The sequence below is a fragment of the Oncorhynchus gorbuscha genome, linkage group LG17 (assembly GCF_021184085.1).
Source record: "Oncorhynchus gorbuscha isolate QuinsamMale2020 ecotype Even-year linkage group LG17, OgorEven_v1.0, whole genome shotgun sequence".
In the NCBI taxonomy this organism is placed as follows: domain Eukaryota; kingdom Metazoa; phylum Chordata; class Actinopteri; order Salmoniformes; family Salmonidae; genus Oncorhynchus; species Oncorhynchus gorbuscha.
This window is the reverse complement of record NC_060189.1, coordinates 28,995,770-29,022,650: the sequence shown is the minus strand read 5'-3', so window position 1 is coordinate 29,022,650 and position 26,881 is coordinate 28,995,770. Positions and strand designations below refer to the sequence as shown.

At 41.9% G+C, this 26,881-nt stretch overlaps 2 protein-coding genes and 1 long non-coding RNA gene across 13 annotated transcripts in view; 2 read left to right on the top strand and 1 right to left on the bottom strand.

Annotated features, from left to right (window-relative positions):
- The window catches only part of rock2a (rho-associated, coiled-coil containing protein kinase 2a), a 51,848-nt gene extending 41,969 nt beyond the window's left edge, over positions 1-9,879 (top strand). Inside the window, exons 11-31 of one of the 3 annotated variants that reach the window (XM_046308010.1) lie at positions 113-201; positions 340-388; positions 517-652; positions 728-819; positions 930-1,176; positions 1,267-1,373; positions 1,464-1,620; positions 1,753-2,098; positions 2,231-2,300; positions 2,415-2,518; positions 2,783-2,969; positions 3,295-3,388; positions 3,482-3,576; positions 3,711-3,902; positions 4,112-4,280; positions 4,826-4,896; positions 4,998-5,086; positions 6,641-6,719; positions 6,841-7,105; positions 7,284-7,497; positions 8,061-9,879. In XM_046308010.1, the coding sequence (XP_046163966.1) occupies positions 113-201; positions 340-388; positions 517-652; positions 728-819; positions 930-1,176; positions 1,267-1,373; positions 1,464-1,620; positions 1,753-2,098; positions 2,231-2,300; positions 2,415-2,518; positions 2,783-2,969; positions 3,295-3,388; positions 3,482-3,576; positions 3,711-3,902; positions 4,112-4,280; positions 4,826-4,896; positions 4,998-5,086; positions 6,641-6,719; positions 6,841-7,105; positions 7,284-7,497; positions 8,061-8,130 (2,922 nt within the window). In that variant the 3' untranslated portion in view covers positions 8,131-9,879. Of the gene's footprint in view, positions 1-112; positions 202-339; positions 389-516; positions 653-727; positions 820-929; positions 1,177-1,266; positions 1,374-1,463; positions 1,645-1,752; positions 2,099-2,230; positions 2,301-2,414; positions 2,519-2,782; positions 2,970-3,294; positions 3,389-3,481; positions 3,577-3,710; positions 3,903-4,111; positions 4,281-4,825; positions 4,897-4,997; positions 5,087-6,640; positions 6,720-6,840; positions 7,106-7,283; positions 7,498-8,060 lie in introns of all 3 variants that reach the window. The other 2 variants (XM_046308011.1, XM_046308009.1) reach the window with 2 other exon arrangements.
- Positions 9,880-11,922: 2,043 nt separating this feature from the next.
- LOC124002254 lies at positions 11,923-18,240 on the top strand. 9 transcript variants are annotated; one of them, XR_006832969.1, is made up of 8 exons: positions 11,923-12,147; positions 13,090-13,583; positions 13,675-13,804; positions 13,876-13,985; positions 14,373-14,433; positions 14,843-15,138; positions 15,242-15,322; positions 18,106-18,240. It is a non-coding gene; the product is annotated as an uncharacterized LOC124002254 (long non-coding RNA). The 9 variants fall into 9 exon arrangements; XR_006832964.1 differs by having other exon boundaries at positions 13,090-13,204; positions 13,462-13,583; positions 13,675-14,433; XR_006832965.1 differs by having other exon boundaries at positions 13,090-13,204; positions 13,352-13,583; positions 13,675-14,433.
- Positions 18,241-18,602: 362 nt separating this feature from the next.
- On the bottom strand, positions 18,603-20,832 carry lg17h2orf50 (linkage group 17 C2orf50 homolog). The gene is made up of 3 exons (XM_046309188.1): positions 20,444-20,832; positions 19,272-19,311; positions 18,603-19,141 (listed from the first exon to the last, which is right to left on the bottom strand). The coding sequence occupies exons 1-3, from the start codon at positions 20,677-20,679 to the stop codon at positions 18,950-18,952; spliced, it is 468 nt and encodes a 155-aa protein (XP_046165144.1). The 5' UTR covers positions 20,680-20,832; the 3' UTR covers positions 18,603-18,949.
- Positions 20,833-26,881: the final 6,049 nt, after the last annotated feature.

Genomic DNA, 26,881 nt, shown 5'->3' with positions numbered 1-26,881 from the left:
CTTTGAAAAAACAAGGTCAAATTGTGGTAAAATGATACGCTCTAGTTTTAGAGCAGAATCCAGGTGAAGTGTGTTGTAACAGTTGCGCCACCTCCTTCCCCTCTTCCTCAAGTCGGCCAAGCTACAGAAGAAACTCCACCAGCTGGAAGAGCAGCTCAATAATGAGATGCAGACCAAAGATGAGCTGGAACACAAGTGCAGGTAGACCCGACATGCCCTGGCCTCATACACACACACAATACACCTACTACTATTACTCACTTGCTATGTGATTTAGTCATGTTCTTTATGATATGGGGCGATGAGAATAGTGACATGCACTATGTTCTCTTTCCGTAGAACGTCCACCAGTCGTCTAGAGAAAATCTCCAAAGAACTCGATGAAGAGGTGAGAACTTTGGAGCTACAGTAGCAATAGAGCATACCACTACAGCACACAACTGATAAAAAAATATCAACCAAGAAATAATTAGTTGTGCACTTCCAACACTGACCTTTGTGGTGGTGCATTGACAGACGAGTAGCAGAAAGGCCCTGGAGTCGAGTCTCAGGCAGCTGGAGAGAGAGAAGGCTCTACTGCAGCACAAGACTGTGGAGAGCCACCGCAAGGCCGAAAGCGAGGCCGACCGGAAACGCTGCCTGGAGAACGAGGGTGAGACCGCTGGCTGAACACACACACACATACACACAGTATACTTTCATATCTAACTTGTGATGTGATCTGCAGTCAACAGCCTCCGAGACCAGCTGGACGATATGAAGAAAAGAAATCAGAACTCGCACATATCCAACGAGAAGAACATTCACTTACAAAGACAGGTGTGGTTTTTTGGGGTATAAAATAACTTGACTGTGTGTTTATGTGCATGCGTTTACATTTGTGATTGGAATGCACATTACAAAGTGTGACTAAGTGATTTGTTATCCAGCTGGACGAGGCCAATGCTCTATTGCGTGCGGAGCAGGAGGCGGCTACGCGGCTGAGGAAGGCCCAGACGGAGGCAGGCAAGCAACTGCAGGCTCTGGAGGCCGGGGGCAGAGAGCTGCAGGACAAGTGCTGCCTGCTGGAGCGCTCCAAGCTCACTCTGGAGAAGGAGTGTATCGGGCTGCAGGCAGCACTGGAGGCTGAGAGGAGAGAGCACAGCCAGGGCTCAGAGACCATCGCAGACATGCAGGGTTAGTGGGTATTTTTTTTGTGTGGGAGAGACTGTGTGTATTTATTCACAGTATGATTTAGCCTTTGGTGACATTTCTCTGTCTCTGTAGGGCGAATCTCCGGGCTGGAGGATGAGGTTCGGCAGGTGAGACAAGCCCTATCCAAAGCAGAGACAGAGAAAAGACTACTACAGGAGAAACTCACCGACCTGGAGAAGGTAAACTTCCACACTTTCTTATGCTCTTACCCTCTCTATTTTATGCACTCTCACTTTCTAACCTTCTCTCTCTCTTCTACTCTCCCGTAGGAGAAGAGCAGCAAGGAGATAGACATGACGTACAAGCTGAAGGTGTTGCAGCAGGGGCTGGAGCAGGAGGAGGCGTCGCACAAAGCCACCAAGGCACGGCTCGCAGACAAGAGCAAGATTGAGTCGATCGAGGGCGCCAAGTCTGAGGCCATGAAGGGTAAGGCCCTTCCTGAGTTATCAGGTATGACAAAGGACAGGAATCCATCTTCGGTAAAGAAACTAGACTGTGGTCAGCAGGGTCAAATCCAATTCAATAAATCATTCTTCTCCCTCTTTCCCCTTCCCCCAGACATGGAGCAGAAGCTGCAGGAGGAGAGGGCGTCCAAGCTGCGTGTGGAGAACAGGATGTTGGAGCTGGAGAAACACAGCAGCATGCTGGATTGTGACTACAAGCAGTCCCTACAGAAACTGGATGAGCTCCGCAGGCACAAGGAGAGGCTCACCGAGGAGGTGAAGAACCTAACTTTGAAGATCGAGCAGGAGACCCAGAAGCGCAGTCTGACCCAGAATGACCTGAAGGCCCAGAACCAGCAGCTCAACACCCTGAGGACCTCTGAGAAGCAGCTGAAACAGGAGGCTAATCACCTGCTGGAAATCAAACGCAGCCTGGAGAAACAAAACCAGGAGCTACGCAAGTCAGACTCTTTTTTTTTTCCTCCTTTTTTTATATTTTACCTTAGAATTTTTAGCAAGTAATAACGCTGAGAGAAAGTGTCAACACAATAAAACAATAAACTGAAAGGATTCATTTGCGTTTGTGTCCACAGAGAAAGGCAGGACTCGGACGGCCAAATGAAGGAACTTCAGGACCAGCTAGAGGCTGAGCAGTATTTTTCGGTAAGTCTGCTGCAACACTTGTCTTTGAGAGGAATCCTACCTTGAGATAACTTGCACCCTGTGTACACATTATTGCATTGAATTTGTGATTGATCATCTTTTTGTGTTGCCCAGACGCTGTATAAGACCCAGGTGCGAGAGTTGAAGGAGGAATGTGAAGAGAAGAGCAAGCTCTACAAGGACATGCAGCAATCCCTTCAGGAGTTACAAGAGGAGAGGTGAGTACAGGAAAATGGCCTGGCCCTGCACTGTTTACTGACACTCTAGTGTACAACTCCAGTCCTGCTGAACTTATAAACATCTGCCCAGACATCCAGAAGAGGATGGGTTTCTTTAGGGTCTGGTTCAAGCTTTCTTCCTCCTGAGTTCTTGTAATATACATAGTTTTTGATTTATTTACACAAACAACACAAAAAAGAACACAACCAAAACCCATGTTCAATGCTACATTATAAAGACATGCTTGACCTGTGACCGCTCAGGGACTCCCTGGCGGCGCAGCTGGAGATCACGCTGACCAAGGCGGACTCGGAGCAGCTGGCTCGCTCCATCGCTGAGGAGCAGTACTCCGACCTGGAGAAGGAGAAAATCATGAAGGAGCTGGAGCTCAAAGAGATGATGGCTCGGCACAAGCAGGAGCTGGTCGAGAAGGACATTACCATTGGCTCGGTGAGTCAGCCCTGGTTCTTCTGTTTCTGGAGGGCCGTGGTGGGCTGCATTGGGCGTGAGCTTAGTGCTTTCGAAAACACAGAATTCAACTGGTCGAATAATCATCAAGAACTTGATACTCTTAATCAGGTGTGCTTGTGTGCTTGTACTGGGCTGGGACTATAGCCAGGACCAGGAGTGAACAACAACGGAATCGACTATTGTAGCCAATAGATCTGTGAGTCTGACTCTGAGGTGACACCTGCTGGGCCTTGAGAATGCTTGCTGCAGCTGAATACTATCAAATTGCATTGGTCTCACTTTTTGTCTGCTCTTTCCTGCCCAGCTGGAGGAGGCCAACCGAACCCTCACTAGCGATGTGGCCAACTTAGCCAATGAGAAAGAGGAGCTCAACAACAAACTCAAGGAGACACTTGAAGGTAAGTTTCTGTGTGGTTGGTAAAAAGGATCATATCTATTTCTGCTCAACATTAGATTGTAACATTCTATTCTTCTATTTGTGATGTGTTCAGAGCTGCAGACGTCCAAGGATGATGAGCAGCAGATGAGCCAGATGAAGCTCACGTTTGAGAAGCAGCTCCAGTCAGAGAGAACACTAAAGACCCAGGCAAGCTGATTTAATGTCATTTCTTCTAGCTTTACAATGTTGCATAGCAAGGAAACCGTGTTGAAGACACACTTGCCTTTGTCTATTGTTTTAGATACTCATCATGACTATTTCTTGTCTTGTGTGTTTCTCAGGCTGTGAACAAGCTGGCGGAGATCATGAACAGGAAGGAGGTACGTGCAGCAGGCAGTCGGCGCGGCAATGACACCGATGTGCGCAGGAAGGAGAAGGAGAACAGGAAGTTGCAGCTGGAGCTGAGGTCAGAGAAGGAGAAACTCAACTCCACCATCATCAAGTACCAAAGAGAGATCAACGACATGCAGGCGGTCAGTCCAACCATAACACAACCACAACCTAATACTAACCATAACACAACCACCTGTACAGCTTTATCATTAATTACCAGAGGGAGATTAACGACATGCAGGTGGTCAGTCACACCAAGATTGACCAACAATGTTAACAGGGGCCTCAAACTAACAATATATAGACATTTCAAATGTATTTTTCCTTTCCTCCTGTTTGTGTCAAATAGCAAATAGCAGATGAGAGTCAGGTACGCATCGAGCTGCAGATGGCCCTGGACAGTAAGGACAGTGACATTGAGCAGCTACATAACCTCCTCAGCTCCGCCAACGTCTCCTCCCTAGAATCAGCCAGCCTCAGCAGTGGACCAGACTTTGACGCGGATGACGCCTACACAGGTAAGGAGGACGTTTATGTGCATTCAAACACAATGTACAAGCAGTTCTGTTCACAGCCTTGTACCTCTTATGTATGTTTCATATTGACATTTGGTTGTTTTTGGTGACTTGCTCTGTCTTGTCCTGGAGTGCCACCTATCTTTCTTTTTGTCTTTGGCATCTGATTGTTTTTGACTTGTGTTGTCCAGTTGCCAGTACTCACTATAATAGGCTACTTATAATAGGCTACTGATTACTCTGATGATTTATACATTTATTGATTTATTTGATTGATATATATATTGTCCATCATGAAGGGAAACCTCTCTGGAGCTGAAACTTAAACCATTTAACCTTCATGTTTTGTCGTCGAGTCCGTCCATAATGTGTGCAGAGTGCTGCGATCATTTGATGCATCTACTGTTTACATGGGGTTTTTCTTTTGCATTGAAATAGAAAATGCTCTGTTTCCTGGGAATATGTACGAACTGTGAAGCATGTAGATCGATCACAACATTGACCTGCTGTTTTAATGTTTCACCCCTCTTTCACTCTCACTCTCTTAGAAATGAGACTGGCGGGATGGCTCTCGCTGCCTGTGAGGAACAACACCAAGAAGTTTGGATGGGAGAGAAAGGTGAAGAGAAGATTTACAACCTGGCTTCGCTGATCAAACATTCTGTAGTTAATATTGTTGATGCGCTACAGTTAAAAGTATTGTTTCTTGTCTCTTTTTAGTATGTGGTTGTGAGCAGCAAGAAGATTCTGTTCTATAACAGCGAACAGGACAAAGAGCTATCCAACCCCTACATGGTGCTGGATATTGAGTGAGTATCGACTATCTACCTGCTCCTCTTACTTCAATTCGAATCATCATGCTAACACAGATATACTTGATCTTACACCAGATCTACCCTGGCATTATGTGGCTGAGCGATGAAGAGAAACTGAAATGTTCTTTTGTCCATTGTGTATTTCCGTTTGCGGAATATTTAGATGAAGCCTGGAATAAAAGAAAAAGGGATACCTATAATGAAATTAGACAAATATTTTTGCTTCTATGTGGTAAATGGCACATGTGTACTGTATATAGATTGTGTATAGGCTTGTCTCTGACATGAATCTTCACTTTGTGCCAGACTGGGTTCAAATGCCTTCTGTTTCATTTTTCGTGTGTGTGTGTGTGTGTGTGTGTGTGTGTGTGTGTGTGTGTGTGTGTGTGTGTGTGTGTGTGTGTGTGTGTGTGTGTGTGTGTGTGTGTGTGTGTGTGTGTGTGTGTGTTATATATATATCACACATACACAGTGTATATGTACCTATGTGTGTATGTATGTACAGTACCACACCTACTCATTCAAGGGTTTTTCTTTATTTGTAATGTTTTCTACATTGTAGAATAATAGTGAAGACATCAAAACTATGAAATAACACATATGGAAACATGTAGTAACCAAAAAAGTGTTAAACAAGTTGTGCGAAGCTGTCATCAAGGCAAAGGGTGGCTACTTTGAAGAATCTCAAATATAAAATATATTTAGACTTTTTTGGTTACCACATGTTTCCATATGTGTTATTTCATAGTTTTGATGTCTTCACAATCAATCAATCAATCAAATGTATTTATAAACCCTTTTTACATCAGCCGATGTCACAAAATGCTATACAGAAACCCAGCTTAAAACCCCAAACAGCAAGCAATGCAGATGTAGAAGCATGGTGGCTAGGAAAAACTCCCTAGAACGGCAAGAACCTAGGAAGGAGGAGACGAACCAGGCTCTGAGGGGGGGCCAGTCCTCTTCTGGCTGTGCCGGGTGGAGATTCTAACAGTACATGGCCAAGATGTGCAAACGTTCATAGATGACCAGCAGGGTCAAATAATAATAATCACAGTGGTTGTAGAGGGTGCAACAGGCCAGCACCTCAGTAGTAAATGTCAGTTGGCCTTTCATAGCCGATCATTCAGAGTTAAAGACAGCTGGTGCGGTAGAGAGAGAGTCGATAGCACGTCACTATTAGCACGTCACTATTATTCTACAATGTAGAAAACAGTACAAATAAAGAAGAACCCTTGAATGAGGAGGTGTGTCCAAACTTTTGACTGCTACTGTATATGTATGTTTGGCTAACCTTGTTTACTATTATGTATTGATTTTTATATTTAATTTAACAATATTTAATTGTTTCACTCTTTATGCACTGCAGAGAACACCAGAAGAAAAATTATCACTGATTTATCACAGTGAATTACTGTAATGTTTGTTTATGTATCAAATAATCCCACAAGGGATGGGTTGTCAACTGGCGATTTGACACAAAAATACATTTGTTTTACCTTCAACATCAAAAATATTTTTGGTCTCTTCCTTTCCTTGTCTTTTTAGTAAACTCTTCCATGTGCGGCCTGTCACTCAAACAGACGTTTACCGTGCTGATGCCAAAGAGATCCCCAGGATATTCCAGGTCCCTTGATTGTTATGGCTCTTTGTTCATGCATTTATTTAACGATTCATGTGAAGGGGCTGGTTCATACTGATGATAATGATTGACAATTACCATGATGACCTTTTCCTACTCTCCTCAGATTCTGTATGCCAATGAGGGAGAGTGTAAGAAGGAGCCAGAGTTCCCAGTGGAGCTGGCCAGTGGAGAGAAGTCCAGCTACATCTGCCACAAGGGCCACGAGTTTATCCCTACGCTCTACCACTTCCCCACCAACTGTGAGGCGTGCACCAAGCCCCTGTGGAACATGTTTAAGCCTCCGCCCGCCCTGGAGTGCAGGCGCTGCCACATCAAGTGCCACAAGGACCACATGGACAAGAAGGAGGAGATCATCGCGCCCTGCAGAGGTAGGGGTGTGGGGGATTTGGTGTCGTTGCTTATAGCAGAGCAGACGCATATAAAGACATTGTCAGGGACATATCAAGGGATGGTTAGGGGGTTGAGGTGTGCACTGCTGTTTTTTTGCATAGTTATTAAACACAGTTAATAAACACAATACAAACCCTTCCCTTTGTCCCACTGCAGTGAACTATGACGTGTCCACGGCCAAGAACCTGCTGCTGCTGGCCGTGTCTCAGGAGGAACAACAGAAGTGGGTGGGACGTCTGGTCAAGAAGATCCCCAAGAAGCCCCCGGCCCCCGAGCACTTTTCTCGCTCCTCGCCCCGTTCCTCCATGAAGGTCCAGCCCAGCCAGTCCATGAGGCGGCCCAGCAGACAGCTGCCCCCCAGTAAGAGCAGGTAAGACCACAGACCAGACGTAGACAGTAAAGCTAGGACTCTGGTGGTTGGGAAAAGGGGGGACCTTACACCTATCAAATACTTAGACGTGAAAAGAATGTGACTAGTGCTTGGTGGATTTAGGCAATGCCCATTACCACTTTTCGCTTTCAGATTGCTCAACTTTGGCCTATAGGACTAACATTGGGCGTTACATGATATCGATGATGATATTGATGATGCGTTTGATTTCTGATGAGTAAATCCCTAGTGAGACATGTTGTGCATGTTGTCCCTTCTGAATATTGTTTATTCCTATATTTCTTTAAACTATTGGCTGCTTTCTTGGACCATGCCCAAGAGGTGGTTTGTGTACCTGAATTTGAGAAAATAGATGTTCATGTGTTCTCTTATAGTCTTCGTAGTTGTATAAGTCAGGAAATAAGATTTTTACGTACACTTTTAGGTTTCCAGGAACGACTACCACACTACTGAATCTGATCATGATCAAACCCTTAACCGTAAACCCTTTCTTATATCAGCCTCCTCCTGAACCCCGTGTGACCTTTGCCCTCTGACCTCAGTCCTCCTAGATCACACGCCCCCAGGATGCGACGAGAAGACTCCAAAAGTGGCCATCGACACAAATCATGACTTACCTCTTCTGTGTGTGTTTCAGTTTGACTAGTCATTTTAATGTAAAAGAGAATGTGTTATAATATGATGTTTTGTACATTTATTTACAATGACTTTTGACGTTTTGTAATAAAACATGCAATCCATTGGGCGGAGCTGTGTGGCTCTGAGAGGTTGTATGTGTGATAGCTGCGTGCTATGGGGGGTCATGCAATGTTGTGGCGCAGGCAATGTCGCGGAGCTGTGAGTTGGTTTGGAGAAACTAATACTGTTTCCCTTTTTCTCTTTCTCCAGTTAACCTTACTTGGAAATGTGGTTCAGGATCGAGGTGGTGGGTGTTTCCTCCTAACACGCAATCAAAAGACTAATAACAAACAATGTTCCACTTGGCATTTCCTCCTTGCACAGCTTTGATTCCACTTCACTCTTCCAGACGACTTCTCTTCCCATTTCCACCTTGATAGTCCTATAGTATTTGGCCTTGTGTCGAATTATCAGTTATGTCCAGTCACTTCAACTGCTAGTCACCCATGAACGATGTGCCAACACGCCTACCTGTCGTCTGTGTGCATATGAAGAGCAACTTCTCTCCAAGTTCCTTTAGGAGAGGGGCGGTTGGATGTCAAGGCCATGGGAAGGGGTTTGGCTTTGGGCTTTGTGTATCCCGATTTTCACTCAACACAGAACAATAGCCTCAATTACGCCAAACAGAGGGTTGAAGCACTTACCTTGACAACACTTAAACAGAAATTCCTCATTGGAAAGCAGAGATCAAGAGGTAAGCGATTTGAGGTGCTCTGCCAACCTGAATGCTTGTGGCTGAGGCAAAGACATTTTAATAATACAGTTTACAATTACAAGCCATCATAAGTATCTAGTGCAGAACACTACGCCCACAAGAGAATAATACTGTAAACTGGTAGGTGGATAGAGCTGAAGTTCAGATGCTAACACTGACCTTATAGCACTTCACCCTGGCAATTGCCTTAATGTACTTACCACGCAGCATGACAATTATTAGAGGGAAATGTTTACTGCACCAGCTGAATGCAATGGTGCACCATTATGCAGCATTAATATCATAGCTTGACTCCTTCATTGTTTGAATGTACGTCTGGGCACACCAGAGATGAAACACAAGCATTGTATTACTTAGAAATGATACTGTTTATTTTCTATTCAAAATCTACTTGATGACCCCTCCACCATCTTCTGTGTGATGTTGCATGTGTTTTACGTTTTGCCCCTAAGGTCTCAAAGTGCTGTTGACTACATGCCTTTCCTTTTGGTGAATGCACCCGTAGTAAGAATGTTTTTTATTCCTGTGAACAAGTGGGGGGAAAATCGAAAGTTTACTTATTTTTGTTGAAAAAAAAGAAGGAAAGTTTCTGCAAATGTATTCACAAGCTGAAAGTATTGAATAGTAACATGCAATAGAAGCTTTTCAAATGTTTTTCTCAGATATTTTTGTAAAGAATTCCTCTTTTGGCACGTTGTGTGTATCTGGCTCATACTACAGCTGGAGAGTGATGTTGTGCTTTTGAGTGCTCTCCTTTATCCAAGAAGCTTCTGAAAAGCACGTTTTATACATATAAATATACACGGTATATATTTTACATGACGACATACAGTGCACATTGTATTATTTATACTGCCTTGTCCACTTTGTATTTAAAGGCGCATCATCCAGACTGCATGTTTGATATTGCTAGAGTAAAGTTCATGATAACCTGTTGAACAATAAAGAAATGTATGTGCCTTCTGGTTTATCTCATTGTGAGGTATGCTGTATTTTCTAGAACCACATATGTCAACTTTCAAGTGATTTTACCAGCATATACAAGTACTGGCATACACAATCTTTTTAAATAGGGTTTGGTTTATTGATTCAGGAAATAAATTGACAGTAGCAAAAGCTCAAATATGCACACAAAATCTGCATCGGAACTAATGTCTGATCCTGAAACACCTCCACCCACATGAAAACTATCTGTTCACTTATTTGAACATTGTTCTGGAAAATGGCAGTACAGCACCCATTCCTTTTTCAGTATGATAATTGGGTTTCCACCTGTCCGTTTGTCACCAGCACTGTCCTGTTCGCAGACTCATATTTGGGTGAAATGTTGAAATAAGCCTCAATGTCCAGTAAAAACCTGAAAGACAAAGTGCAGGCTAAATGTCCAGTAAAAACCTGAAAGACGAAGTGCAGGCTAAATGTCCAGTAAAAACCTGAAAGACGAAGTGCAGGCTACATTTACAGTAAAAACCTGAAAGACGAAGTGCAGGCTACATTTACAGTAAAACCTGAAAGACGAAGTGCAGGCTAAATGTCCAATAAAAACCTGAAAGACGAAGTGCAGGCTAAATGTCCAGTAAAAACCTGAAAGACGAAGTGCAGGCTAAATGTCCAGTAAAAACCTGAAAGACGAAGTGCAGGCTAAATGTCCAGTTTGACAGAGCAGAGGTGGAATCAACTGTATTTGTCAGGATTGTTTGTGACTAGCAGACTCAATCTTGCTTCTTGAGCACTTCTCTTCCCCCTCTCCTGTAGTACCAAACCGTAGACAACACCCATGAATTCAGCAGTATCCTGACAATAAATAATACCAGAACTGTGGACAGAACAGAGACATCAGAAATGCATGTGCAGCAATCCACACTATGTAATGACATGCAATAGCACAGACATTTTCATTCCATGATGTAAATCCAGTCAACTCCTGATAAATGCAATGGTTTGGGACTAAGCTAAATGCTACCCAAACTTGTGAAACGTACGTCTATGATAAGTTCAGATTTGGTCCGGTCCATCTGTAGACGTTAACATCAAGGCCAGAGTGGACTGACCACGTTTCAACTATCATGGCTGTATGGTGTCAATCGGCGCTCATTGGGTGAGGATGCTGGTTACAGTAAATGGAAATAGAGGGGGCTCATGGGTATGTGTCGGTAAGACCTGAGAGTGAGAGGTTGTCCAGACTGTTTTAATACTCTTGCTTTTACCACCAGACAACTGAAAAAGAAAGAAAACTGTTAGGCCTATGAGCTGAACATAACTATGCCAGTGGAAGGGAGGACAGTAGCAGGTGACCCAACTGTGGTTTGTGACTACTATGATTTACCATTGCCAATTCAGATGCATTAATTCCATTACTGATTGTTTTGTAATTACGTTACCGATTTGGTAACGGAATTAATAGTTTTAATCACTTAATAATTCATAAACAAAATTGATATCAGTAAAATCACAATAACTAATTGGTAGATCTACCATTCCTTGGTACTTTTGTGAATTTTAATTATCCTTCCTCACGAGGGAGAGAAATTAGAATATATCTTAATGATATGTGTGTGGGTAACGGAACAAGGCAATATTTCTTAAACTTACACAAGGTAAACAATTTATCCTAAACAAAATATACTATCCTTGTTGATATTAGTTGGAAGTGTTCTTTACATCAATGTTATTGTGTTTGATGTATTTCTGATACTTTTTAAAACTTTTCTGGTTGATGTTTTCTAAGATCTATTTTCCATCTGTTGAACCAGAAATCAAAGACTTTGCTTATGCCAAATATTTCAGATGGGAAATGGTTGGAAAATGTATGCTTATTTTACTCTAGGCTCATAGCTTTGATTTGACACCCAATTTCTTATGCTCCTGTAATGTTTTACACATTCAAAAAGATATCTGTTATGCAAATGAGTTGCTGTATGTGCCACTTGGTGGCTCCCGAGTTGCGCAGCTGTCTTAAGCACTGCATCTCAGTGCAAGAGGCATCACTACAGACCCTGTTTCGATTTCAGGCTGTATCACAACCGGACGTGATTGTGAGTCCCATAGGGCGGCGCACAATTGGCCCAGCGTCAGGGTTTACAAAAGGTGGGCCTACCACGTGGATGGACATTCATAAAATGCCATTGATGACAACATAGTACGCTACACCCCAGTAAGCATGGAACGACGCCGACATCTTTTGGAGTCTTTTTTTGGTCCTGTCTGGATTGGCCGTTTTTGGTGTTTTATAAACAGTAGGTCTACCACATAGATGGGCATTCCTCAAATTAAATTTAAGGCGACACTGTAGGCTATACCTCAGTAAGCATCGACCGACGCTGACGCCTTTTGGGTGTCTTTTTCTTATCCTCTCCAATGATTTGGACCAAATCTGAACCAATCAAAGACGTCTATGTTTGGTTAAGGTTTTGTCCACTCTGGACCAGCCCTGATTTGGCCCAAACATAGATGTCTATAAATTACATATTTTCACATTTCATTCAGAACAAAAAATGTAACTGATTTCAACCTCCGTATAAACGTATTTTCACCTTTCATTCGGCACCTAAATGGAACCTTTCTTCAACGTCTGGAAAATACGTTTTGTAGACTATTTTCAACGTCATTTTTCTTACTGGGACTATTTTATTTTCTAAAGCAGCAGGACGGTCAGGACCAGTACTGGCAGGAAGTGTATTGCGTGTCATGGGTTTGCTAAATACAATGTAACTAACTTATGCATTATATTGTGTCGGCTAAACTGTATCCGCAGGCGTTACAATTATCATCACATATAATGCATTTGATTTCTAGCTTACAATTAACACCGTGCATGCAATACATCAATCAAAAAACAATTACACATTCATAGAACCTAACAGGGTAATGGGCAGATATTAGGAGTATACTTTCGGTATGCACTTTTCTGCAAATAAATTCAAACCTACTCCAGCAGAAGACTGTTGCTGGCCTAGCTCCAGGACATTTATGTAGACACCGCATGCAATGCGTTTATGCATAATCTATTTGGCTCATCCTTGCATATAGCCCTGGGCTTCATAGTCTAAAATCAGCATTGGCCAGTCACTCCATGAATCTGACAACATTACCCATAATGCTCTTTGACTGGACATTCAACATTGCCATGGCAATAATGCATCACAATATAAATTATATTTCTATGTTTCATCATTAAGGCCCAAGACTTAAAGTAGTCTGAAGGCTTGTGTATCAATCCTTCCACTGCTGACCCAGATGAGATGCTCATCACGTAAAGGACTGGCTTCGCCTAGAATCATGCATACCTTTTCTGTGAGTACTCAGACATCAGATTCTTTACTTACCTCATGAGGACCCCTGAGATTGCAATATCTGGAAACACTGTCTCATGTAGAATTGGTTATGTTCTTTCTTTGAAATGTATTTAAAAAACAATATTGACTTGATTGTTTCATTAAGGACGGTGCATCACAAGCTGGAACTAGTGGGCAAAATTGGGAGAATGTTGCCCAAAACAACGGGCCGATATATATATTTATTTTTTATTATTTAACCTTTTATTTAACTAGGCAAGTCAGTTAAGAACAAATTCTTATTTACAATGACGGCCTACCCCGGCCAAACCGGGCCAACGCTGGGCCGCCCTATGGGGCTCCCAATCACAACCGGATGTAATAAAACCTGGATGGAGGTAAGCATTACACTTCTGACAGGTCTCATAATTGTATTACTTTATCTGAAAGTGAGAGAGTAAATCCTAGCTGTTGTTATTCTTTTACCAGGGTTAGACCATCCCCCATATGCCATTAACAATTACGGGAATCTCTATATGGCCAATGGAAATGGTGTCCCCCTGTGAATGACCAACAATGGAGCAACGTTTGACTTCAGCTTTACTGTTCAACATTCATGGTGTGCTGAATGTTTTATTACTGAACAACCATAAGTATTTGTCCTCTAATCTGTCACACGTTCCTCAACAGTAAGCAAGACATGCCAGCAGAGCTCACTGGAGCAGGAAGACATCCCGTCCTCCTCTCGGCGCCTGACAAGTTAAGGCTTTCTAAATAACACGTGTGACATCTCCACAAAGGTGCATTCCTAATAAGATTGGTGTTAAGTGAGAAAGAATCCTAAAGATGGTCAAATGGGCATGAAGCCTCTCTGTTCATCTCAGTCTGTTGAACCACCTGATTTCCTGTAGGGCAGAGATGCAGGTCCTGCTGAACAATGCAAAGCAGTCGATGAAACACATGCAGGGTCAGCTGAATGACCTGCATGGAAAGTTTATTTAGTTGCAGACTGCTATCTCTCAGATCGTGTCAGATGAGTCTAATATACTGTAGGATAACTCTATGTAATGATGTTATGGTGAGGATGATGATTGAAATGTTTGGGATGGATCGGTGTCAATTACAATATAGATTGCAAGTGGTGGATTTTTCTTGAATGACTGTATGTGCTCTATACTTCATCCCAGAAGCCAACATTGCTGCACAGAGGGAGGGGATCTTCCCAACAAGCAGCGTTTCTGAACAGAGGTAAGAGATCCTCACGAAAGCCGGTTTCCCTGTGAAGAATAAAGACAATCCTCCACAACCACCTCCCATCATCCCCATGGTGGGACAAAAGTGGGATCGGGATGGTGGAGTGTGTACTATTCCAAGAGAAGAGGTCATTTAAGCCTTATCTTATGAGAAATTAATTTGCCATTGCAAGAGTGTGATAATTAGTTGTGATAGATCAAATGCCTGCTACTCATGTGAGTGTATGGCTGTTATATTTTCATGCGTCCTCTAGCTACATAAAATAGGTTTAGCTCTAAGAATCTTTGTGACTGCCGGCAGTCTGGTTGAGAGTATCAGAGCGAGATGCTCCTAACCTGTCAGCTAGTGATTGTTCTGTATGGTGACATGAGCAGAGTGGCCTGACTTCTCCTTCTTATTAAAGATGTCCGGAGTAGACATGTTGCGCGTCCTGCTATGATGTCCATCACCAAGCCAGAACACTCCGAGGCCAACCCTCAAAGCCAGACTGGCAGCCGGGCCAGTGACTGAGCCTGAGACCCCTGCTGCAAAGAACACACCAAACAATGGTGGCTGGCTCAGCTGGTTCTCTATATATAGACACTAGTGGATTAGTGTTTTTCTCTGTGGCTTGATTCATAGTGTTATTATTTTCATCCTCAGATTATCTGGGATTCAACCCTGGACAGATGGGTTGACAAAATTGATCCCAATGCTGAGGTATACACTTACATTAAATTCAATTTAAAGCAGTGAATGATCATTGTATTTCAACTGTGAGAATATTACTAATAATTGTAAAATAAGTTGACATGTTTTACAGAACAAGCCAGTACCACCACCTCCCCCAATGGGAATGAATGGACATCTGGGGAACTCTGGCAGTCTCCCCAAAGGAGAGCAGGTGAACATTAATTTAGACTACATTAGGTTTAACTCCAAGACTGTACCAGCCAATCATTGCTCTTTGTGATCTCCTGCTAACATTTTCCCCACTAACTGCAAGTCTATGGGGCAATTATGGACCACCACAAAGCCTCTACCCTCATTGTGCCTATGGCGTTGCCATTTGAGTCTGCTCAAGATTGCTGGCAGAATCCTGCCCCTGGTATTCTATCCTATAGAGCAGGGGTGTCAAACTCAAATACCCAGTGGGCCAAAATGTAAAACCTGAACAAAGTCACGGGCCAACATTGAACAAATTAACCTTTTAATATGGACCCAAACAAGTTTTGCTTTAACATTGAATATGGAACAAGCATCGCTTATTACCATACAATATATAATTTAATAGTGGAGACATGCAAAATCAAATTTCAAATGAAAAAACACATCAATGGCATTCATTTATTAAATAAATAAAATTTAAATAAAAATTGTATGCCTCTTTTCTATTTGCAGCCTTCTGATTTAAATACCAAAATAAACTTTTTCCACTGGCTAATAATTTTACAAATAAAATGATAATAAATCAATCAACCATTCAAGCCCATGCCTTGTAGCAAGAAAAAGTGCATAAAGAAAACGTTAATTATTGCACACTGGTCTAATCTGATGTGCCCAAGCCAGATACCTGGCATCTCTTCTTGGATGCTAGTTCATCAATGTCTGGGCTCAAGCTCTGAGCTGAAGAAATCCTCAGTATCGAGCGAAGATGTTCATCAGTCAGACGTCTCCTGTGAGTTGTTTTGGTCATCTTCATCGAGGAGAAAAGTTGCTCGCATAGATAAGTGCTGCCGAACATGGAGAGCATCTGAGCAGCTTGGGTGCGGAGCTGAGGCATTGTGTCAGGGATGAACCATGGAAACTGTGCCGCGCCCAAAGCATCATACTTTGACTTCAGCGTGTCGTTGCACTGGAGTTCAATCAGCTCCATTTGGATGTTGGTTGGTGCATTTTCCACATCAACTGCGAAGGGATTACTAAGCAGTTCAAACTTGCATTTCTGGGCATCGAAGTCGGCAAATCGCCGGCTAAACTCAGCGGCGAGAACACGGAGTTTTTCAGCAAACTGTGCGCATGGGAACACGGCGGTAGAGATCTGCGCTTTTATGGATTGGCAGCAGGGAAAATGGCAAGGGTTTCCTTGCAGCATCTGATTCTCCCACAGGCACAGTTTAGTTTTGAAGGCCCTCACTGCAGCGTACATGTCTGTGATGATGCGCCCCCGCCCCTGAAGCTGCAGGTTCAGCGCATCGAGATGGCTCGAGATGTCACAGAGAAAGGCCAGCTCACACAGGAACTTTTGCTCCCGGAGCTCTGCTGTATCCTTCCCTTTGGTTTCCAGGAATTGACATATTTCCTCACGCAGCTCGAAACATCTGTTCAGTACTTTTCCTCTGCTTATAGCCATCTCACCTCTGTGTGATACGGCACGTCTGCGTATTCCGAACCACACTCCTCCAGAAAAGATTTAAACTGGCGGTGATTTAGACCTTTGGCTCTTATAAAGTTAACTACCTGTGTTACTGTGGTCATAACATGTTCCATCTTTAGGGCTTTGGCACACAGTGCTTCCTGATGTATGATGCAGTGGTAAACAGTTAGCTCACCTGCACAGTTCTATTCCCGCATCTTCTCCCGAACCATGCCCACCAGTCCACTCTTTTTACCGCATATCGCTGGCGCACCATCTGTCGTTAATCCAACGAGTTTATCCCACGGCAGCTTTATTTCAGTTACACATTTGGAAACCTCCTCAAAGATTTCCTTTCCTGTGGTTGTGCCATGCATTGATTTGAATCCTAATAGCTCCTCCGTAACACACAGATTTGAGTCCACTCCACGGATGAAGACCGACAGCTGAGCAGTATCAGATGCGTCGCAGCTCTCATCCACAGCGAAGGAGAACGCAACAAAATCTTTTCCCTTTTCCATCAGCTGGTCATACAGATTGGTGGCAAGATCACATGTGCGATCAGCTACTGTGTTCCTGCTCAGGCTCACGTTTGAAAATGCTTGTTTTTTCTCTGGGCATACGAGGTCACAAACCTTCATCATGCACTTTTTCATGAACTCTCCCTCATTAAAGGGCCGGGCTGATTTTGCGATCTCTGCTGCCACTATATAACTAGCCTTTACAGCAGCCTCGCATTGTGATGTGGCTTTTTTAAACATATTCTGTTGTGAAACCAAACTTCTTTTCATCTCCTCTACTTTCTGGCTCCTTTGAGTCATGTCCAGGTCCTTGTATTTGTCATGGTGTTTCGTTTCATAGTGTCGTCTACTGTTGTACTCCGTACTTACAGCCACGTTGACTCCACAAACAAGACGAACAGGTTTGTCTTTTACATATGTAAACAGATATTCTGCCTCCCACTTGTCCAGAAAGCTCCTGTTTTCTGCCTTTCTTTTCGCCATTTTTGGGAAGGGCGTTTCTGGGTCCTGTCCTGATTGGCTCGCGAAAACAGCAGAGCATTATGGGATTCGTAGTATTAGTGGTGAATGCGCTGTATAATACCGGCGGGCCAGCTCTAGTAGTAATTTGGTATTGTCTCGCGGGCCAAATATAATTACCAAATTTGGCCCACGGGCCAGAGTTTGACACCCATGCTATAGAGGTATGATTCTGAACAATCCTTCCAAAAATAATCAATTTCATTAACTATGCCTTTACTTTACAGTAACATACAGTAGCATATGGCTGAAGTAACAGTGATGTTAACATTTTGTATTTTTCTCCCACAGGCAATTTTCCCAGAGTGGAGTTCCTTATAAGGGGATTTTTCAGCATTTTCAAAGAATAAGAAAAAGATATAGCAAAGAAAAATATTATTTGGCAATTGCCAAATTAGTTCTTAGTTATTAAAAGACTCAAGCATTTCCCTCTCTCCGTGATTTCATCATGTTCACATAGCTTTGATATGTTCATCACTTACAAGCCCATTGATAATGAAATGAATCATCTGTGTAGCTCCAGTTATGCCTTAATGCCAAATAAATAGGGAAAATAGAGCCATCTAATTTCATTATTAATATTTATATTAATATATATATATATATTACTTTTGTGCTTGAGGCACATAGCTGGATGATCTACACAACATATGGCAAGAGCCAATGACTCGCTATGATAAATTCTGAGGTCAACTTCAACCATGAGCTTGAAAGTATTCACTATGAAAATAGTTTGTGTATCATTGAATAGGCTATGCTTCAGTTAGTTCACACAATAATATCCATAGTACAATATACAGTACTTCTTTATTGAGAAATATAACAGAAATTTAACAAAAATGGCATCATTTTCTGAGTTAAGTAGAGTCTCAACTAGATCTATTGGCAATGTGTAAACTCTTCACGGATCAAACACATGAGCAGCTATCAGTTAAAATAGATTTCTTGAAAATGGTGCTCCTAGTGTAAAGCAAGCCTCCAATGAATATGAGTAAAACCTCAATTCAAGGAACATATCAGCCATCACTAACCACATGAACACGAGCTACACCTTTTAAACATAACTGATATGCTCTCTTTTGGAAGGTGAGATTGATAGTGGGCATTCTTGGGTGAGTCTTATTCCCTGCTGATGCTAGCAAGGCTGCATATCTGGACCCGGCTTGCACTTGCTATAGCTTCCAATTAACAGCTTATCCATTCTCATCAGCTCCCTGCCCAGTGGTGTGCACACACGACTCCCAAACATCTGGTTGGTGGTGTTTGGGATGTGGTCAGAAAACACTGGCACATAGTTTGGTAAAGGGCTCTCTGCCCTGTGGTTACCCTGTGGGCACAAAGTTTAGGGTCATACCAATTTAAGATCAGGGTCATGCAGCATTGATATCAACAAGAGATTGTGTTCAAATAAAACAGTTGACTATTTAATGAGATAAAAAAATTGGCTAATTATTTACCAGCTGATCATAGTTCTTGAGAAAACTCCAATTCTTCTGCCTGTGGGTCAAAACACAATTATGATTGTAGGCCTATATGGTTGCCTATACCAGGGGAGAACAACTGCCCCCTTTCATTGAAGTCACGGAAGCTCAAGGCCGACCGCGGTATGCATTGTTAGCAGAAAATATAGTGGATGGAAAAATGTAAATCTTCATGTAAATAAAATAACATAAAATACATATTCAACTAGGCAAGTCAGTTAAGAACAAATTCTTATTTACAATGACTGCCTACCGGAGAACTGTGGGTTAGCTGCCTTGTTCAGGGGTAGAACGACATATTTTTACCTTGTCAGCTCGGGGATTCGATCCAGCAACCTTTCAGTTACTTGCGCAACGCTCTAACCTCTGGGCTACTGTTGGCTAGCTTCCGACAATCATAGTACCAATAAATCATTCTAATATACCGGATGTATGTCCTTGAACCGATTATTTTAAAATCGCACCGAGAAGAAGTTATAAGGATAATTTATATCGTTGCTAATGGCAGCCTGAAGTACCCAGGTCAGCCTTCAAATTGAGTTACTCAATGAGAAGGGGCAGCACTGAGCTAGCCTGCAACATCACTTCTTGGAATAGCTATATACATGTTATGTGACCATGTTATGTCTCCCTGAGACACCATCTTAACCGACTTCAGTTGGGTTTCCACTAGATAGTACAGCCACAAAGTCAAAATGGTCCGAATTGTAAAAATGTATTATTTTTTATTTTTTAGTCTTATTTTAAGGTTACGCATAATGTTAGCAAATTTGGCTTCAATGCGTTATTGAGTCTTCACATAGGAATGATTGGTATCACGTGATATAGGGCTTTGTCCATTCCTATACAGTCATTGGGATATACACTTAAAACGCAGTTGTGCCATGGGTCTACGGCCTACCTCCCTAATGAAAGGCCTACATTTATTTCATTAGGTACCAGATAGCATTGTCAGCATTTGTACGTTTAATTATTCAAGAATAAATGGAAAACATAGGCTGTATCATGAATTTTAATTAAATGCTAACAACAGTAAAGATTTCGGGTTCAGATTGGGCTACCTGTATGAAATATGCACTAACGATAGACTGGTAAAAACGATAAGGAGGGAAATAATTAATATTGTGCATTCTAAAAGCAGCCATTACCATTCTTTCACTCCATTCCTCTCTGCGCGCACGAACTCGCGCCAGACTTGATCCTGTTTGACTGGGTCGCGAGAGTCGGGGTTCTCCCAAGGACTCTCTCCGCCGCGGGTGTTTCGAGTCTTGTCCGGCGGAAGTTTGTACACAGAGACGGAGGACTGTGATATCAATGCGACGTTAGGTGGGTCTGGCAATCGGTAGCCTGCTGAAGTTGCGCGTTTGTTGCCTTTCGTATCCATTCTAACTTTGCAAAGACAAATTGTGTCAATTTAGAACTGAGTGCGGATGTGCCCCCAATCACTACTGCCTTGTAGACTACTTTTGTCTCTAGGCCAGGGCTCAGCTTTCTATTGTTTACTTCTCCGTCTCCCCGGGAGACAGTAGGGTAATTCAGCTCTACTTATTCATCTATTCAATCATTGGTTTCCACAGCTATACCATTAACGTCTATACGGGACAGAAGATGAGGCCTACATATGCCTATTCAAAGCACATTTTCCGAGACAAAACAAATATATTTTTTCTTTGCGCGGCAATAATCAATCCGTGCTGTCAATGCAACAATGTGTGCCTGTGTTGTGCTGGGAAGATAGATCTGCAATACAAGATTGTTGCACTTATGTTTTTAGTTATTATCATGGAATTATATCAGCAGAATAGCCTATTAGAGATCTTGAGAATGTTAACAGGGGATGAAAAATATAAATTGTACTCAATAGGATGCCAGCCAGGATTTTAGACTAAGGAAATTGTTGACATGACATTATTTTGTATAACTGAGTGTACAAAACATTAGGAACACCTTCCTAATATTGAGTTGCACCCCATTTTGTCCTCAGAACAGCCTCAATTTGTCGGAGCATGGACTCAACAAGGTGTCAAAAGCATTCCACATGGATGCTGGCTCATGTTGGCTGGGTATCCTTTGGGTGGTAAGACCATTCTTGATACACATTGGACACTGTTGAGTGTGAAAAACCCAGCAGCATTGCAGTTCTTGACACACTCAAACCCAGGGCTGAGCAACTTTTGTAGCAAGAAAGCTTGGAGTGAGATTTTAATTTCATTGCCCCCTGAAACAAACCCCAGGAACATTTTACTGTTTTAAAGCTAATTTCCTGCAATTCTACGTACAGTATTTTGACATGGCCCCAGGCCTATGACCAGGGTGGAAAATGCAAAAAATCACAGGTCAGATGTATCCGGGATGCTTTGGACATTAAATGAACACTCCAGATTTGACGACTGTTACTTTGAAATTTTGGGGGAAGGACATTTAAAGTATGCTAATATTTAAACACATTTTTTTAGGTGGTTTGACATTTAATTCACACATTCAGAAATGAGATGGGGTTACAGGAAAATGGGAGAAATAGTGGGAAGGTTGGAAGCAGGGATTGATTCCTATTCTCAGGTAGAAAGTTGTTACCCACGTGCCTAGGAGTGTTACCACTACACCAAAATTCTGCAAAGGAGATACTACAATTAATAGTTGATGGCAGTGGCTAACCAAATGATATACTGCATTCTCCTTGTCCATAGACTGCTTTCAAAGTAAGGACACAAACATTTTGTAATTTGGGTAAACTATCTCTTTAAAATAGGTCTGGAAGAAAATCCTGATCTGTTTCGCAAGTGCTGGGTGTTATAACAAGAAAATGTTCTGGTTATAACAGTTCATTTCTCAAAATCACCCAACATTCAAGAAAAATCCAATGAATATCAATATTCAGGTGGTCTAGACCTACTAGTTGAAGATCCTTGCCAGATCCTAGGCCTACTAGTTGAAGATCCCCCTACCATCTCTGCCTAGCATGTGCACAATACTAAAATGTCACATTATATTTGAGGCCTGGAGCATTTAATATCCCATACGTATTGTCACGCCCTGGCCTTAGTTATCTTTGTTTTCTTTATTATTTTGCTTAGGCCAGGGTGTGACATGGGTGATGTATGATTTTTGTCTCATCGAGGGTGTTTGTACTGTCTAGGGGTTTTTGTGGATTTATGGGGTTGTCTTCATTCTAGGTGTTTATATAAGTCTATGGTTGCCTAGATTGGTTCTCAATCAGAGGCAGGTGTTTATCGTTGTCTCTGATTGGGAACCATATTTAGGCAGCCATATTCTTGGGTATTTTGTGGGTGATTGTTTCCTGTGTCAGTGTTTGTGCCACACAGGACTGTTTCGTTGCCAGTTCACTTTATTATTTTGTATCTGTGTTCATGTTTAGTTTTTCTTATTAAAAACCATGGACACCTACCACGCTGCGTATTGGTCCGATCCTTGTTACACCTCTTCAGAGGAAGAGGAGGAAATCTGCCGTGACACATATTTGTATGACTTAATCAAAACTGTCCATGAATGGCTGCAAATATATATTGCCTCGCGTAATTCATTTTCAAAGACAAAAGTAGGCATATCAGATTTAAAATGTGTTCACAGTGGTAAAATTGTGAAGAAGTGGAATAATAAAATAGGTGTGGGGAATAACAGTAGTGTTCTTGATGACAAGCACAGCTTTGGTTCACAAAGTTTGACAACATAGTTACAAATCATGTCACCCTTCCAAACTTCCCTACTAAAACATACTGTTGGCCTATGTCTGCTGCCTTTTCGTTGTCACAGCCAAATGCCAAACGAGGAGACATTGTACCTAAAAAAAAGCACTACCCTGCTGCTATTTTTTCAGATTTATAAACTCAACAAAGAACATTCTCTCTCTGTTTAACTCAACTCTAATCTTGAGGGACGTTTCTTTAAAGCACGAATCCAATACTCTTGACCCCTTACATAACTAGACCACTCATATGCTTCAATGTGCTGCGGTTCACAGTAGTTTTGCAGGACAGGACAATACACTATACAGTGAACTAATTGAAAAATAAAAGTAGTTATTTTCAATGCGTGAGGTATGAGGTGTGGCGAGTGAGAAGAGGGTCAAATGCGTGTTTCATGGCCAATGCATGAGAGTTGGCAGCTCTGCTCAAACCCGTGTGCCTGGCACAGACCTACAATCTACTTTGCCCTGTTCTACGGCACTTGAATATTTTGTCGTGCCCATTCACCCTCTGAATGACACACATACACAATCCATGTCTCAAGACTTAAAAACCCTTCTTTAACCTGTCTCCTCCCCTTCATTTACACTGAAGTGGAATTACAAATGACATCAACAATGCCATGGCAAGAGCAGGTGTTCCTAATGTTTTGTGGACTTAGAACATCCAGATGTTCTTTTTCAATTTAAAAAAAAGTGTGAGTTTGACAGGGAAAACCTGTACAGCATCTAAATCAGAAACCTGTGAATGACTGTGAAAGACCAATATGGGTTTAATCATTCTAGGTCATTCAGACTGTATGTCACTGTTTGCAATATAATTATTTTGGGGAATTAAATTAGTGTATACCCCTTTCTCAGACGTCCCCACAAGAATAGTAAACAAACAAAAATTTGACCAACTTGGGACATTTTGTTAGGTCCCACAAGGACAAATGCTATTTCTAGGGGATTTAGGGTTAAGGTTAGAATTAGTGTTAGAATTACATTAAGCGTTTGGTTAGGAGCTAGGGTTAGTTTTAGGGTTAGGAGCTGGGGTTCGGTTTATGGTTAGGTTTTTGGGTTAAGATTAGGGTTATGGTAAGAATATGGGTTAGGGTTCATTTTAGGATTTGTAGTTAGGGAAAATAGGATTTTGAATTGGACTGAATTGTGTGTCCCCACAAGGTTACCTGTATAAGACTGTGTGTGTGTGTGTGTGTGTGTGTGTGTGTGTGTGTGTGTGTGTGTGTGTGTGTGTGTGTGTGTGTGTGTGTGTGTGTGTGTGTGTGTGTGTGTGTGTGTGTGTGTGTGTGTGTGTGTGTGTGTGTGTGTGTGTGTGTGTGTGTGTGTGTGTGTGTGTGTGTGTGTATGTGTAAAAATGGCCAGCTTCAGTCAACTATTTAGTACTTACTTAAAGGCATCAGCATACGTAGGTTCGGTTTGCTTCTAATAGAACTCAGTTAGGTATGCTCACATATTCCCTAAAGAGCTTCACTTGAAAAACAAGCAAAAAGCAGCAATATTACTGTTTGTCCCTCTTGAGACACCATGGCAACAACATAGCCAGTATACACTTCCTGAAAATAGTCTGAATTAATTGAAGATAAATAAAAAAAATCAGAAATAAACTTTGAAGTTTTTGCAGAGGTCTTAGTCACTTAGTTTTATATCTGACTACTATCTCAAGTGAAAAATGTGCATGAAATCTAGTCATCTCTCTTTGAATGACAACAAACACATTATGTTCCCACTCCGAGTAGGAGTAATACTGTTGACCAATCACTGACAAAGGGATGTAAACTTTGGCTACCAAAATCCGACTTGCCTCAACAAAAAATGTTGTGTGCACGAACAGCTGAACCCCCCCCCCCTCCCCGCCCCCACTGAAGACCAAAACGAACAAAAACATCAACAAAATGTCATCATAAAATGTCTGCAAACTTTTTTAGACTGGGAAGCATACTCTAAGCTAGCTTTAGGCAGCTCATCCTTCTATTCACAAGACCACAACATTTCTTTAGTTCTTATTTGTCAAGATTACACTAGTCAGTATTATGTTAGCCTATCAGCAGTCAGTATTCCCTGGAAAAGACCCCAGCATGAGCACGGGGTTGTAACTAGATGGAGTACAGCTACGACCGGAAGTTACTTTTCGTAGCAGGTTAGGAGAGCAGTTTAACCCTAACCCTTTTCCTAACCTTAATCGAATTCTCCTAACCTGCCACGTTAATTGTCCTAACCTGCTGTGTAAGTTCTCCTTACCTGCTAAGAAAAAGTCACTTCCGGTCATAGTTGTATTCCAACTTGTCAGAAGACGAGCAGGTCAGATGTCAGAAACATGCTTTCAGTCAGAAACATGCTTTCACCATTCTGATGAGCATTTCATGTTATCCCTCCAACAACTCTTCTTCCTGTGGTCACAATACATTTGCTGTTCTGATGTTTTATTGTGCGTGCATCTAAAAGTAAGTGCTGTAAGATGTTTATGGCTTGTTTTCTGAGATCGAGATTGCCTATTATTGTTTGTAATTACCATTCATATTGAGCTTGTTAGCTAGCTCACACTCCTGCTAGTGTGAGCGCTAGCATTAGCATTTATCATTTATCATTCAGAATGCATTGATACTGTATTTAGCATGTATTTGGCATGCCAATCAGTGATTAGCCGTTTGTTAGCATTTATCTTTCGTGGTGCAAGAGTTTTTACTATTATCTGAGTACATTCAGTAAATCCACAAAAATCACTTTTTGACAGCACCCCTTTTGATTTGAATGAAACCTTCCATATATACACTACCATTCAAAAGTTTGGGGTCACTTAGAAATGTCCTTGTTTTTTAAAGAAAAGCGCTTTTTTGTCCATTAAAATAACATCAAATTGATTAGAAACAGTGTAGACATTGTTAATGTTGTAAATGACTATTGTAGCTGGAAACGGCAGATTTTTTAAGGAATATCTACATAGGCGTACAAAGGCCCATTATCAGCAACCATCACTCCTGTGTTCCAATGGCACGTTGTGTTAGCTAATCCAAGTTTATAATTTTAAAAGGCTAATTGAGCATTAGAAAACCCTTTTGCAATTATGTTAGCACAGCTTAAAACTGGCCCTAACCAGAATAGAAAGAGGAATGGGAGGCCCCTGTGCACAACTAAGCAAGAGGACAAGTACATTAGAATGTCTAGTTTGAGAAACAGACACCACACAAGTCCTCACTGGCAGCTTCATTAAATAGTACCCACAAAACACCAGTCTCAACGTCAACTGTGAAGAGGTGACTCCGGGATGTTGGTCTTCTAGGCAGAGTTCCTCTGTCCAGTGTCTGTGTTCTTTTGCCCATCATAATATTTTATTTTTATTGGCCAGTCTGAGATATGGCTTTTTCTTTGCAACTCTGCCTAGAAGGCCAGCATCGCAGAGTCGCAACTTCACTGTTGACGTTGGGCATTGGAACACAGGAGTGATGGTTGCTGATGCTGGGCCTTTGTACACCTATGTAGATATTCCATTTTTTTTTAAATCAGCAGTTTCCAGTGACAATAGTCATTTGCAACATTAACAATCTCTACACTGTATTTCTCATCAATTTGATGTTATTTTGAGACAAATGTCCTTTTCTTTCAAAAACAAGGACATTTCTAAGTGACCCCAAACTTTTGAACGGTAGTGTATCTTCTAGAGTTTAATTCGGGAGATGGTTACTCGTTAAACAACTTCTTCCGTGGTGCCCCAAATTCCTAATGAGTTAATTGTTACATGATTAATTTAAATCGGGTAACAATTAAACATATTTAGTGGATTAAATAAATAACAGTCATCAGATGAATGAAAGTCAAGTCACGACACAGCGTCAACGTTTTTGATCACTATGCTTGATGTTCCTTTATAAGATGGCATGGC

Coding starts and splice junctions, on each gene's coding strand:
- lg17h2orf50 (XM_046309188.1), bottom strand. CDS start 20,679: ATGGATACGAAAGGCAACAAACGCGCAACTTCAGCAGGCTACCGATTG. Junction 19,312..20,443: donor AGGAATGGAGTGAAAGAATG/GTAATGGCTGCT, acceptor TTTGACCCACAG/GCAGAAGAATTGGAGTTTTC. Junction 19,142..19,271: donor TCAAGAACTATGATCAGCTG/GTAAATAATTAG, acceptor TTGTGCCCACAG/GGTAACCACAGGGCAGAGAG.